Source organism: Salminus brasiliensis, chromosome 12 (genome assembly GCF_030463535.1).
Source record: "Salminus brasiliensis chromosome 12, fSalBra1.hap2, whole genome shotgun sequence".
Taxonomy (NCBI): Eukaryota; Metazoa; Chordata; class Actinopteri; order Characiformes; family Bryconidae; genus Salminus; species Salminus brasiliensis.
Window position 1 is genome coordinate 23,489,970 of NC_132889.1, and position 15,630 is coordinate 23,505,599.

General features: G+C 39.1%; 1 protein-coding gene across 1 annotated transcript in view; it reads right to left on the bottom strand.

Moving 5' to 3' along the window:
* usp43b (ubiquitin specific peptidase 43b) overlaps positions 1–15,630 on the bottom strand; it is a 127,208-nt gene that overhangs the window by 16,527 nt on the left and 95,051 nt on the right. The window contains exons 9-11 of the mRNA XM_072692864.1: positions 12,874–12,977; positions 7,220–7,297; positions 6,320–6,449 (exon numbers count right to left, since the gene is read on the bottom strand). Coding sequence (XP_072548965.1) covers positions 6,320–6,449; positions 7,220–7,297; positions 12,874–12,977 — 312 coding nt within the window. The remainder of the gene's footprint in view (positions 1–6,319; positions 6,450–7,219; positions 7,298–12,873; positions 12,978–15,630) is intronic.

The following is a 15,630-nucleotide window of genomic DNA, read 5'->3' on the forward strand; positions in this document are numbered from 1 at the left end:
ACATTTTTCATGTTCCACTATAAAGACATCTAGCTAAGCTATCATCCATAATAAAACAACTTTACTTTGATGTAAACAGGGATCATGCTACTAACGCATAATCCTACGCACGTTTCAAAGTTCTATTGATCTCTTGTTGTAAAGGTGGTCATTTTCCTTATTCAAGTTCTTACTACTGAGTCAAGCCTCTTGTAGTGAATCGAGGGATGTAGCAGAGGCGTAAAAACTAGATGGAGTTAACAAAAAAAAACCCCCACAAATTTTCTTCAAGTGCTAGAAAAAATGTACAGCCACTTGTACGTAACGGTGTAAGTAGGATGCTTTTAATGTCTTGCAGCAGGTTGTGGAATCCAAGCTTTTGTGACAACATTTGGACAGCTGATACATTACATATTCTAGAACTGGTAAATCAAGCTCCACACTTGCATCAGATATGAAACAACCTGTCCAAGTGCTTCTGTCCATCCTTCTACTGTAAAAAAGCTGTGGATCAGTGCTGTGGATCTGAAAGGATCTCTTAGTAAATGAAACAGACACAAAAGTACAATGGACTGACCACCCCAGAAACCAGGCCACAACATCACTGAACATGCTAAAGATTATGTGGATGGTGAAAAGCCACAAATTCTCCAATGTCTATTTGGAGGTGTGGAATTCTGCAGATTTCTACAGAAAAAAAGGTTAAGATAAGAAAGAGTGAAGTCACTTAATATTGAAACAGCTGATGTCATATTCAGTTGTTGATGTTTTTTTTTCTCATATATACAGTGAGGAAAATAAATATTTGAACACCCTGCGACTTTGCAAGTTCTCCCTCTTAGAAATCATGGAGGGGTCTGAAATTTTTCATAAAAAATCTGGAAATCACAATGTATGATTTTTTAATAATTTATTTTGTTACTGCTGCAAATAAGTATTTGAACACCTGTGAAAATCAATGTTATTATTTGGTACAGTAGCCTTTGTTTGCAATTACAGAGGTCAAACGTTTCCTGTAGTTTTTCACCAGGTTTGCACACACTGCAGCAGGGATTTTGGCCCAATTCTCCACACAGATCTTCTCCAGATCAGCCAGGTTTCTGGGAAACACGGAGTTTGAGCTTCCTCCAAAGATTTTCTATAGGGTTTAGGTCTGGAGACTGGCTAGGCCACTCCAGAACCTTGATATGCTTCTTACGGAGCCACTCCATGGTTATCCTGGCTGTGTGCTTTAGGTCATTGTCATGTTGAAAAACCCAGCCACGACCCATCTTCAGTGCTCTAACTGGGGGAAGGAGGTTGTTCCCCAAAATCTCGCAATACATGGCCCCGGTCATCCTCTCCTTAATACAGTGCAGTTGTCCTGTCCCATGTGCAGAAAGACACCCCCAAAGCATGATGCTTCCTCCCCCCATGCTTTACAGTAGGGATGGTGTTTTTGGGATGGTACTCATCATTCTTCGTCCTCCAAACACGGCGAGTGGAATTAAGACCAAAAAGTTCTATTTTGGTCTCATCTGACCACAGAACTTTCTCCCATGACTCCTCTGGATCATCCAAATGGTCATGGGCAAACTTAAGACGGGCCTGGACGTGTGCTGATTTCAGCAGGGGAACATTCCGTGCCATGCATGACTTTAAACTATGATGATTACCCACAGTTACCTTGGAAACAGTGGTGCCAGCTCTCTTCAGGTCATTGACCAGCTCCTCCCGTGTAGTTCTGGGCTGATTCCTCACCTTTATTAGGATTATTGATACGCCACGAGGTGAGATCTTGCATGGAGCCCCAGTCCGAGGGAGATGGACAGTCATGTTTAGCTTCTTCCATTTTCTAATAATTGCTCCAAACAGGTGATTCTAATTTAGAATAATAAGTGGAGTGGAGGTGGACTTTTTAGAGGCGGACTAACAGGTCTTTGAGGGCCAGAATTTTTGCTGATTGGCAGGTGTTCAAATACTTATTTGCAGCAGTAACACAAATAAATTATTAAAAAATCATACATTGTGATTTCCGGATTTATTTTTAGATTATGTCTCTCACAGTGGACATGCACCTAAGATGAAAATTTCAGACCCCTCCATGATTTCTAAGTGGGAGAACTTGCAAAGTCGCAGGGTGTTCAAATACTTATTTTCCTCACTGTATTTTCTGATGCTATAACTAACTGTTAACTAACTGATATAACTATAAATGCACTTAATGGAAATTGAACTAAACTAAAAATGGCATCACAGAAACGAAGGGTAGTCTTTGACTTTTGCACAGTATTGCAGATCACAACAGAGCAGGCTAATAAAAAATAACTGCGGACACACTAAAGCTAAAGTTAAAGCTTAACTGGTGACCAAAGGATAAGTAGCATTCTCATAAAACACCATGACCTGTTTTATTTCTTGTCCAGTATTCATTGTTCACAGTTGGTTGAAATTATAAAAATGATGAAATTATGTGATCTAGTGTTGCCATTTTGATTGTCTGCTTCACAAAACTTGTTTCACAATCGTTTTACTGAGCTGCCATGGTTACAACTGCTGCAGCTGGGTTTCAAACTGTTAACCACATTTTAAACTAATGAACCATAGTCTGTGAGCAGAATATGTTATACAGCAGGAGGAGGCAGTCATTGCTGGAGGGTAAATAAAATAGCACAAAACTTAAGAGGAAGAGAAACAGTGTATCTTTTTTTCAAACAGTTTTATAACCGCATGAAATAAACAGACAGCTTCAAATAAATCCACAAGTGGCTTGCGTAAGTAATAAGACAACACAGAGATGATAAACGCTAAGTATTTCCATAGTCAGAAAACCTGGAGAGCAAACCACTTTATTAACCACCTTATTAGAATGGCACCCAGGGCCAGCTCTAGACTATAGGAGGCCCTAGACAATACTTTTAAGGTCTGACAAGGATGAACAAGTTCTGACAAGTTCATTTTAGCATCTATTTATTTGATCTGGTTTTCAAGGCATGTACTATGCCGGTCGAATGTTTTAGAACACACTGTATACACTATATTGCCAAAAGTATTATACATATGCCTACTTTTGCATGCATATGAACTTGAGTGACATCCAATTCTTAATCCATAGGGTTTAATTATGATGTCGGGCCACTCTTTACAGCTATAAACAGCTTCAACTCTTCTGGGAAGGCTTTCCACAAGATCTAGGAGTATGTTAATGGGAATTTCTAACCATTCTTTCGTGCATTTGTGAGGTCAGACACTGATGTTGAATGAGAAGGCCTGGCTCGCAGTCTCTGCTCTAATTCATCCCAAAGGTGTTCTATCAGGTTGAAGTCAGGTCAAGTTCTTCTACACCAAACCCGCTAATCCATCCATAGTCTTTGTGGACCTTGCTTTGTGCACTGTTGCGCGGTCATGTTGGAACAAGAAAGGGCCATCCCCAAACTGTTCCTGCAAAGTTGGGAGCATGAAGTTGACCAAAATCTCTTGGTATGCTGAAGCATTAAGAGTTCCTTTTAGTTTGGGCTAAACCCAACTTCTGAAAAACATCCCCACACCATAATCCCCCCTCCACCAAACTTACCACAAAACCCAGACTCATCTATCGGATTGCCAGACGGAGTAGCATCATTCCACTTTGTTATAATACCACTGACAGTTGACTGTGAAATATTTAGTAGTGAGGAAATTTCACGACTAGACTTGCTGGACAGGTGGCATCCTATCATGGTACCATGCTGGAATCCACGCTGGAGGTCAAAAGTGCGACCCATTCTTTCACAAATGTTTGTAGAAGCAGTCTGCATACCTAAGTGCTTGGTTTTATACATCTGTGGCCATGGAATTGATTGGAACACCTGAATTCAATGATTTGGATGGGTGAGTGAATACTTTTGACAATATAGTATATATATATATATATATATATATATATATATATATATATATATATACACACAAGACACCATCATTTGATACAAATAACAAATAAACTCACTCGCATTGAATTCTCACATCGGTAAAATTTCACATTGACATCTAGTAACTTGTCAAAGCTCAAGTAGGTGGAGGTGTACTGCAGTAGCTTACTTTACAACCAGCCAAATATATATATATATATATATAAATTGTTCTGCAATGGAAAGGTCTGTCATTGTTTTTAGAATCTTTTAGTTTCTAAGGAGCAAGAACACTACTGCCTGACTCCAGTGTCTGGTCTACAGAGTTTGGCTTGCCGTCTAACTGAATTTACAACACCTATTTGAGGGCAGTACACCGATCAACACAACTATACAGATGCATGCTTTACACACTATCACTCTAAAACATTAGACACGGTTAGAAAGGCTGATGCACCAGGATACCGCATTTATAGTCACCTTGCTTATTTGGATTTTGATTTAGATTATGCTAAAGCAGTACACTTTTACCTACCTGACCTTTGACATCACTGGACAAGTTCCGAGATGTCAAAGTGAAGTTTCAAACTTCAATCTGAGTAATTTGTTTCAAATGTTGGTGTCTGTCAAAACACTTCACGTTATGGCGCAGTCAGGCTGTGTTATTTATAACTACCTTAGCAAAACTGCTATGCAAACTGCTTCTTGAGATTAGTACCTCACCGGTAGACGCAGTGCTGTGGGCATGCAGGGGCTATTAATTAAAAAACAACCTAAACTGATAAAGGTAAAGGTTTCTTAAAAGACGACCAGGATTTCAATTAATTTCATTTAAAAGTAGAGAGAGAGAGAGAGAGAGAGAGAGGGAGACAGAGAAAGAGGGAGATAGAGAGAGTGAGTAGGTGCAGGTTAGATTTAATAAGACCAAGTTTCCATGCTTTCTGAACACTCAAGAGGAGGAAGTTAAATTGATGTCTTACCAATACAAAGCCACTCTATATTCCCCAGTTCCACACACATCCTGCTGTACTCCGTGTTTCAGGATGCAAAGACAAAACAAAGCTTCTGCCTGTCTTTTTGCACACATGCCTTATATTCCTTGAGCTGCAATCATGTTATGCGCCATAAGCCTGTTTGGAGAGCACTGGGAATATCATCGGCACTAAAAAACACTGAGCAGCTATGTATTTTTTTTATGCAAAAGAGCATAATTTGTCATGTTTCAATTCAGTCTGGATACAGTGTAGCACAGTTTGATATCACTACTACTACTAGTTATTGACAGTGCTTTGAAAATTATGCACAATTCTTCCATATGTCCACTACTGCTGTTTGTGTAGGAACCAAAAACAGCCCCACTTTCCAACCACTCTTTTCCCCTTACAAATAAACACTGTAACTGTCTCTTCAAAACTAACAGGTTTTCTGATTGTCTGAAGCCCTGCATTGTTCCTCAGTGTAATCCCTTCAATCAATATATGGACATATGATATAGCAAAAACAGTCCAAACATATTCAGTTATGTGAATAAAATAGGACATATCAATATTTTATATTCAAATATGGGTCAGTATCATGTTACATGGTCCACCTCTGCTTCAGCTTCAGTTTTTGAACAGATGATTTTCCTCAAGCCCCTTTTGATACAATAAGGAATTCACAGTGGATTCTATGATAGAGAGCTTGCCAGGCTCTGCTGCAGCAAAGCAGCCCCAAACCATGATATTTCCACCTCCAGTCTTCACAGCTGGTATGAGGTTCTTGTGCTCAAATGCTGTGTTTGGTTTGCAACAGACATGTCTTCTGTTACTGTGCCCAAATACTTCAACTTTGGATTTATCTGTCCAAAACACATTGTTCCACATTGTCTTTCTCTGGGGTTTCTCTTAAATATTTAAGCCTTGCCCTGTCATTTTTTGACAGCAAGGGTTTTACTTTACTTTTACTTTAACTTATAGGTAACTGTAAGAAAAAGAGTGTAGAATTCTTCTTTATGCGCATTGCGGTCTGCTACTTGGGCTAAACTTGCTAAGGTGGCGTGACCTGGTCATGCTGAAAGCTGTACATTATTTTGTGTACAGTGGAACGGCTGATTTGTACTTAAACAACCTCCCAGACTCATCTGTGTCTATAACATGCTTTTTGAAGAGAGCTCTTTGGAACAAACCAAGAGCAAAGCAAACTAAATGTCTATGAGGTTTAAATATGACAGGCTCCTCCAAAATCCTCTCTATTGATATCCTTATCATCTGCAGCTGATGTGCTGCACCTGATTCTAATTTCAGGAACGTCTTCTTCAGAAGACAATTGCATTTTCATTAATTACCTTTTTAAACCTATACCTATATAAAAAATTCTATTTTATTTGTATATGTTATATTACCTCCAGTCTGTCAGTATTGTGTTTAAATATGTTAAAAAGACAAAAGATTTCATGGGGTGTCATCGGAGGCTATGTGGCTATGGGTTACCTGCTCCTCTTTCGTGTAAAGCTGAAAGCACTCATCCAGTGTACAGCTGTGCTGCTGAACATGCTGCTGCTGCTGGCTACGTACACTCTCAGAATCCTTCACCACCTCCTCCTGGATGTTACCAAACAGACTACACACATACACACACAGACATAGAGTAAAGCCCTTAGAACCAGGTCAATCTCTCGGAGCAATAACTGTTTACAAGCAAGAAAACATAATTAGCCATCCATTCAATTCATGTCACTGAATTCTTGCGATTTTTACCCCATGGGGGGGTATTTGTTTAATAACATGAAATACAGAAATAAAGTGCTGTCCAATGAAAAACTCAAAAAACTGTGATTATACAGGAGAAGACAAAAATGCTCTTAACTACGAACAGAAGTCAATGTAAAATAAGAGTTTATTCCAAATGATTTCGAGCATTTCTATTGGTCTATTCATCCAGAATTATTTGCACAGTGTACAGAGCAGCTATAGGGATCAAACCACAAAATCTAGAGACATGTTTTTTTGGACAGCAGCAAAATATTACATGGTTAGCCACTTAATTCTTGCTTCGTGCCATGGATGGGGTTTGTGCATAAATAAATAATTAATTTAAATTAGTAATCATGTCATATTATTCACATACACGGAGAGTGTATCCAGGGTTCACACATACTCAAGTTCCCAATGACCTACAGAAGATAAAAAATCTAATTTGTCTTGTCTTCTATCTGAATAGTGTTTTAATGACTAGGAGTTTTGTGGACTGCAGTAGCCAGCTGGGGACATTGTTAAGAGGCTTCCACACACAATACAACACTAATGTGGGCCGTGCTGCCTTCTTGTCTACTTACAATTTAGCAAAATTACATCTTCAGATCGATTAGACATGATAATGGATTGACTCACCAGTCTTTTATCCTGTGTTCCCACTCAACAATCAGCTTCACATGCGGAGGCCCACCTGAGCCACACAGCTTCAGGGCCCTGAAGAAAGACACGTGAATAACAGAGGCGGTATTTACGGTTAAACATCTCAGTAATACCTACTAAAAAACCTTACATCTCAAATGAACACATCTGTAGGGAAAGTGGCGGCAATGTGATTGCAATGATTACAAAGGTCAGTAGGGCTTTTGTAAGGAAGCTGTTTATGCATTGAATTAGCTTGTTTACACATTTAGGTTTCAATTAAATGCATTACAAGCATGGTGTAAACACACATAGTATCATAATTAATTTGTCCAACTCAATTCAGCACATTCAGAGAGCATCTGCACACTTTCTCTGCACCTTTCTCTGTCTCATGTTGTGGTGCAGCGGCAGGATGTCTCCTTCAATAATGCACATAATTCAAAGCATAATGCGTATATATATATATATATATATATATATATATGTTCTCTTCTTTATAGTCTTTTATGACATAAAAAAGAGATAAAAAAAATCGTGCAAAACGCTTAGTTTAAAAAAATATATATTTATTTATTTTAAAAAACGTCACCAACTGTAGTTAGGAACTGTCCGCTGGATGACATTTCCAAGCTTTCTACACTCTCGAACCCTTCAAACCTTACACTAACAATCATCAAACATGGACTCCTTTAAGCAACTGTCTAAAGAACTAAAAATTAAAGTAATCAAAGTACACAAAGAGGATAGCCAAGTTTTTCCAGCGTGCAGTTCCTACAGTATGGACTGTTGGTAGTTCAGGGGAACTGTGAAGGTCAAGATATGTGTAATAATGAGAAATGACACTGTAAAAGTATTGAATACGCTTACTGAAATGTATTTCATACTTTAGATAAAAGCCTTCGTTGGTGATGACAGCTTCAAGACGCCTCCTGTATGGAGAACGTAGTCGCATGCGTTGCTCAGGTGTGATTTTGGCCCATTCCTCCACACAAACATTCTCCAAATCCTGAAGGTTCTGTGGGCTCCTTCCATAAACTCCCATAGATTTTTAGTTGGATTCAGGTCAAATGACTGGCTGGGCCGTTCTTGCAGCTTTACTGTCTTTCTCTGAAACCCAGTAGAGAGTTTCCTTGGCTGTGTGTTTTGGATTTATTATCCTGGTAGATGGTGGCAGATGTTTATGAAGAATGTCTTGATACATTTGTCCTTTCATCGTACCTTTAATTATATTAAGAGTGCCAGTGCCGTGTGCTGAAAAACAGCCCCACAATGTGATGTTCCCACCTACAAACTTCACTGTTGGTATGGTGTTCTTGGTGTTGGTTTGGAGTCTTGCGTGGCGAACGTGCAAACAGGCTGTGGCGCTTGGGTGCATTTCTTATTGCTTTCTTTGAAACACCTGTACCTGCTGATTCCAGGTCTTTCTGCAGCTCTCCACAGGTGGTCCTTGGCTCTTGGGCAACTTCTCTGATAATTCTTTTCACTTCTCGGTCTGAAATCTTGCGGGGAGCACCTGATCGCGGCCGGTTTATGGCGAAATGATGTTCTTTCCCCTTCCTGATGATGGCCCCAATAGTGCTCACTGGAACCTCCAGTAGTTACCAATGCCATCAGTGTGTTTTGCAACAATAAGGTTGTGAAGGTCTTGAGAGAGCTCACTGGTTTTACCCATCATGAGATGTTTCTTGTGTGGCACCTTGGTAATGAGGCAGCTGATATTAATGTGCACTAAGTGGCAGGACTGCTTTCTAATTACTGATAGAGTTCAGCTGGTATCATGACTTCCCATGGCTTTGTACAACTCTCTTTCTTCATGTGTTATACTTTCCCCCCTCATTTCTCAGTGTGTATGTATGTATATATGTCAATTTCATCATGAATGGACTATATAGACTAGGAATTATTCGAAATGATCAAAAATAAAACATTTTTACTTAATGTTAAATTAAGAATACTACGATTTTAATCATTACAATAATCACTAGATTATTATGGATAGGTATGAATGCTCTCTGTACCATTTCAAGTGCCATTGTTTGAAGTTTAGGACGAGGTCATTAATAGCATAAAAGGGTTAGGGATGGCGAGTTGCTTGTAGATGTACTTCATTTAGGTCAGAAAGCCTGTGCTGAACCTGTTTATTTTTAGAACTGAAATCGATCAACTGAAATGCTTATCTCCTGTCACAACATTACAAAAATGTAATTTAAAAAGTCTGAGTAATCGTCTGTCTCCTTTATGAAATCTTTTCAAAAGGTTTCAACCCCAGCATTAGGATGAGGTATATTAAGGATGGCTGAGAATTTAGAATATAGAGAGTGAGAGATGGCATCAAGATTAACTACAGCAAGGTTTACACACTGCCTTTAATTTTATTTAATGTAATCTGCTTGGGTAGGCCTTTAACATGGTATGTTTATTTGGACTGGCATATGTGTTTATATATATATATATATATATATATATATATATATATATATATATGAGTTAATGTTGCTATTATACTGCATTACTTATCTGCTGAAACGTATTACTGGGCCATCAGGATGTGTGAGAACTCCCCTCTCTATTTTTATTTATGGAAAAAATGCTGAAAGTAAGTGGATGATTATCGGCTTCCCTGAAGCCCTATCATTGCAGCAAAGTGATGAATATGCTCAACTCTGATAATGATAATTTTAAATAGTATTTCTAAAAATAGCTGAGAGCGCTGAGAACAAAAAGAAGATATAAAGATTTATCACAGACTCACACACACACACACACACACACACACACACACACACAAACAAACAGAAGCACACATGCTTTTGTGTCCTTTTTAAGTGCCCAAGAGCACAATGAGTGATCAGGGATGACGATGCTGTGATAAGCGCTCTGTGTGAGTATTAGTGAAAACATTGCTTTTGTATTTTTCATAAAACTGCTGAAGTGCTTTAGGTCTTATTACTCATTGAGGAGCATTAGTTGAATTTTTGTCCATTTTCTTATAGTATAACCGATCAGAACAAATATATTGAAACACCTTTACATTACACATAGAGGCACACCATGGAGTTGGTCCACTCTTTGCAGCTCTAACAGCAGGTATTGAACAATAGTGTTGACGACTTTTACGTACTATGCCCCTTAGCACTTTCTGACCCTGCTCTGTAATTCTACGTGGTCAGCCACTGCATTGCTGAGTTGCTGTGGTTCCTAAACACTTCCACTTTTCAATAATACCACTCGCAGTTGATGGTGGAGTATCTAGGAGGGAAGACATTTCACCAACTGACTTGTTGCAACACTGGCATCCTGTTACAATGCCCATGCCCAAATTTTGCAAGTTTACAAACGGCATGGCATCAGCATGTGTATTAGGTGCCTTAGAACCTGTTTCAAAAACAGGGCCCTGACTTGGCTGCAGGATTTACACTGATCACCTGCCAGTCTGCGTGAGACTCTCTTCAGCATCCCATTACTCCACCCCATCTCCACAATGCCCCATCATTTCACACTATTTCCAGCCAAATCTGGTAAGCAAACTGCACCTCTTGGGGCAAAAAATATGCAGTGCTGTTAAAAAAACGAAACAAGAAAGGCGAGAGTTAATGCTGGAAGTGCTTTTTCAAAATGTTGTTGGTGATCAGTTAATACACTCAAAGAAGATAAAGTTGGACATAGAATTAGCGACGTAGCAGGTCTATAAATGCTGTAAACCTGTATTAAATGTGCTGGGGCTTTACATAAAGAATGGTGAAGATAAATATATCATTTTACTAAATTAACCACTCCAAGGCTTATTACACTCTAAGGTGTATTATTCAGTAGCTACAGGGACATCTGTACAAACTGGTGGAGCTATTCTTTGGTAACAGAAACACCTTCGGCCCACCGGGGGGCCATAATTCAATACATAACACACATGAAACTGGGTTTCTTTGGCCTTATCTGCCTTCTTTTTTAAACAAGCTTTGCAGCTGAGTTGTCCAGGAGAAAGTCTTTAAGGAACTCCATTATTTCCAGCTCTTTCACAGCACTGCACTGTGGTCTTAAAAAAGGAGTGATATTATAAGAAAGCTTTCCATTTTACTTACAAAGGCACAAAGAAAACAGAAAAGCTTCAGGTTTAAAAAACACTGAGTCTGAGTAGTATACACAAACAGCTTACAGTCGCCCACCCCCCACCCACCCCCCCAAACTCAGAAATACATTATCACCTACCACAGATGCAATTCATTATAGAGCAAGGTTTCTCTCCAGAAACAAACACGGTGCCATTCACGTCATTAACGGGCATGGCAGAGAGTGCTTTATCTTTGAAAAGGTAATCAGCTCAGAACTGCTCCAGGTCAACTCTTGGGTGCAGTTTTCCAGAATTCTGAGCTTTTAAACTGATTGAGCAATGTATGAAGGCCAGCAAGCCATGCATTTTGTGCTGTAATTGCTAAGGGAATGGCTTCCTGTCAAACTGAAGGTGAACAACCATCTTATTCCATTTTTTTTTTCCTTTTTGTCCTTGGTTCTGTTTTTGCTCACTGACTGCAGAAGAGACAAATCAATACGTTCCCATTTCTTATGTAGTTAGAATGCACAGTAGGGCTTCAGCAATGATTCAGCTGCCAATGAGGCAGGATGCAAATGCGAGTGGTATTTATTAAAGTCCATAATGATAGAGAACTCAATGAAACAACAAAATACAGACGGAAAAAATAGAAAACAAAACATCAAAGACTTCAGAAACCGAAGTAATAAGCTGGGTGAGCAAGCCAGAAAAAAAAAGAAAAAAACGTCAGACATTCCAAAAGGATAATTTGCTAAACAATGAACATGGAAATGAGAACAACAAGCAATGAACAACACTGAACCATAAAGATGCAACACAGAGCTCAAGCACAGAGGGGTTTATGTCCACAAACACAAACAAGTAAAAAACAAGGGCAATGTTATGGAGCAGAAGCAGGTGGGAACCCTAAAGACCAAGCAAACCAGGGCGCAGGGACTAGGATGAAAACAAACACAGGTGTGCGAGGGGAAAGTAAACAAGGGACCCTGTTAAGGACAATATAAGGGCAGGGCTAAGTGTTACAGCTTCCTTCATATTCCCAGATAAAATGTCCTATACATTGGAGAGACTCTGTATAGATCAGTACATGAGACATGGCCAAATACCTTTTTTTTGGGGACAACGTGCATGAGACACCAAGTACTGCATCTAGCCTGATTATTGGTCAAAAGGTCATGGTTCTCAGTTGGACATGGTGACGGAAAGTAGCAAGAAAAGGAAAGGAATGGAAATTGCAGTGTGTAATTTATAGGCATCCTCCCTTATGCTGTAAACACACATGCGGAAAGTCAGCTTCACCCAAATCACAGTAAAAAAGGCTTGTTGTTCAGCAGATTCAAAGTTCTGACTGTGATAGGCTGTTAAATCCCATATGTAGATGCCCTTCTACTGTATTATGTAAATGTAACTACACAACATGATTATTTCTATGGCTATAAAATTATTTCTTTATTGATGAGTTTAGACCCAAGTTTCCTACTGGTGCATTCCAATGTCAACAAACAGCAAAAAATAAGAAAAAGAAGAAGTCTCTTTCTACTGAACAACACACCTCCACCTTAACACACTTGCACAAGCTTGCACTCTTACTCTCCCTTACCTGTCTACTGCAGGGTGGTAAAGTGGACGTCCATCTTGAGGACTCAGGTAGCTGCAGGAAATGGACCCTCCAACGACTCGGATCTTAAACAGTACTCTGGTGTTCTAAAATGAATTAAAAACACAGCCAGATATAAAGCAATTAAAGTAGCAGGTAAAACTGTTTCCTGTTTGCTTAAAACTGTTTCCTTACAACTTACAAAATATAGGAAAATAAAAGGAGCTTGATGTAGCACGTGAACTCCCACATTCTCTACTTGGCCATACAACCCAAGTAATATGTAAACTAAATAGTATGTAAAATGCAAAAACACCTCTACCGCACATCTCACAGGCCATGAAAGATCTGCTGGAGTTAGATACCACAGGACAACTTCAAAGGTCTTGTACAGTAAGCTCCAGAACCAGTAGCATATAGGCAGATGGTATGATATATTGGCTTGTTGGCAGTTTAGTCCTGCCTTTTTATGCTAAAGTTTCAGCCTAGACTACTTTAATGAAGAGGCAGATGTACAATGACAGATGCTATGCTTTTATATAGGCCAGCAACTCAGAGCCGCTCATTAACAAACATAAGCAGTGGAAGACAGCTGGTCCGATGTACATGTCCTACACTGATCTTCAGCAACTTCAGATGTTTTGAGCAATACAAAGATGCCTCACCACTTATTAAGGAGTGGGTTGAGGAGTCAAGAAATTCAGGTGACGTAATGAACAACACAATCAGCAGACAGAAACAGCACGGAAAAAGTTTGGGACTGTGTTGGAGATGGAAATGTGTGAGAAGAAAAGTACAACCGCTACAGGGGGTCTGTGGACCGCAGCCAATAAGACAATATGAAAGAGCAGCAGTGTGAGGCAGTAATCGAGCCCAGAGAAAGACGTACAGAATACTGATGCTTATGCTCAGATGCTTAGATAGTTTGTTTGTTTTGATGCCATGGTATTTATCATATGAGTGAGCATTACAAAAGATTTAAGCAAAGTGTCTGTTTAAAAAAGCAGTCTTTTGATATTCACAAAGGGTCTTGCTGTTCTGTTTGTTCTCAAAACAGGCGTCTGTGATTACAGAATTCGTTTTGGTAATAGGATTTCTTGTCCTCCAGGTATAGTTGACGAGCCCTGCTGTTAGAAAACACAAGACAGATTTCTCATTAAGTCTTCTGGTGACCTCTAAAGCAGAATGTGTTTGAATCTCCTATTAGACTAATCAAATTGCCTGAGGTACAAAAGCTAACAACAAGAATATGAACAATGGCGGTGGCCACACAGAAGCCCAGGCGTCCACAATCCCTTATCTGAAGTAAGCTCTGCTTTGAAGAAGAGTTCCACCACCAAAACCACTCAACTTCTGTATTTTAGCCCTAGCAGAACTTCATTTGTGATATACACATTAATATAAAAAAGTACCAATACTGTCAGAGAACGGGTAAAAGGACAACCTCTGCTTTTCGGCACTGACCAAAATTGTCTCATAGTTCCGCGTAATGAAGGTCCATTTAGACCGCTCTTTTGTACATATTTCCAAAACTGAAAATGTAGCTCTGATTAACCGCCAGAAGTTAGGAGTTTTTAAGATTTTGCTATTTCATATTGTTATTATTATCACTGCCCAATCATTAGTTCTTTCAATAGCAATGTTAATAATATTCAAATAATACATTAAAATGTGTTCAATTAATAATGCCACATATTTTTGACACAATTCCCCAGTTGACCTCTTTCAACTGTCTGTGGACTAGAGCTAGGCAATATGACAACATTTTATCGTATTGTAATACATTTTCTTAATTGTGATACACAATATGCTCTTCTAATCATATCGAGGATATGATCAGTGCTTAAATAACACTGATCAGCTGTAAGTTTCATTACAAACAGTGCAATTAGTCTGGTTTAACTGGATAAAGCGCAGCACAATGATACAGTGATACAATATTTTTGTATCATATCGCCCAGCCCTTGGGTGGACTATGCCACCTGCACCCTCTCAATTTTGATTTATTGTAATGTATGTAATGTAAGTCCTGAAATACTTCTACACCCAAATGGTTTGTTATATGTCCAATAGAAAGCTATTTATATTCTTCTTTAGCTTGCACTATGTAACATTTAGTGCTCTGTACACAATAATCAGCCATAACATTAACAAAATCAATAACATTGATCATCTTGTTACAGTGGCACCTGTCATGGGGTGGGAGTTACATATTAGGCAGCATGTGAAAGAACAGTCAGTTCTTGATGAGTTGGAATCGGAACAAAAGGACAAGCATGAGGATCTGAGCGACTAAGGATCAGAACATCTTCAAAACATCAGGCAGGTCTTGCTTCAAGAAAGTGCTCCAAGAAGGGGCAACTGGCAACTAGCAACAGCATGGTCATGGGAGCCCAAAGTTCACTGATGAGATCCATGGAGGCTCCACCTCACAATTTACAGGCCTTTAATATTGGCTGCTAAAGTCTTGGTGGCAGATCCCACAGGACACATTCAGAAATCATGTGGAGTCCATGCCTCAGTGGATCAAAACTGGTTTGGCAGCACGACAGGGAACCTACACAATATTAGGCAGGTGGTTTTAATGCTATGGCTGATTTGTGTATATGTGTTATTGAATTACTAAAAGTAATAATTGCATTCTACTGAAACTTATTCCATCTCTCTCATAGCTACGGAAAAAAATCTTTAGGGAAAGATTAGCGCAAAGAAGACAAATGGGATTAAATGCAATTATATTAAACAAAACAACGTGATTAT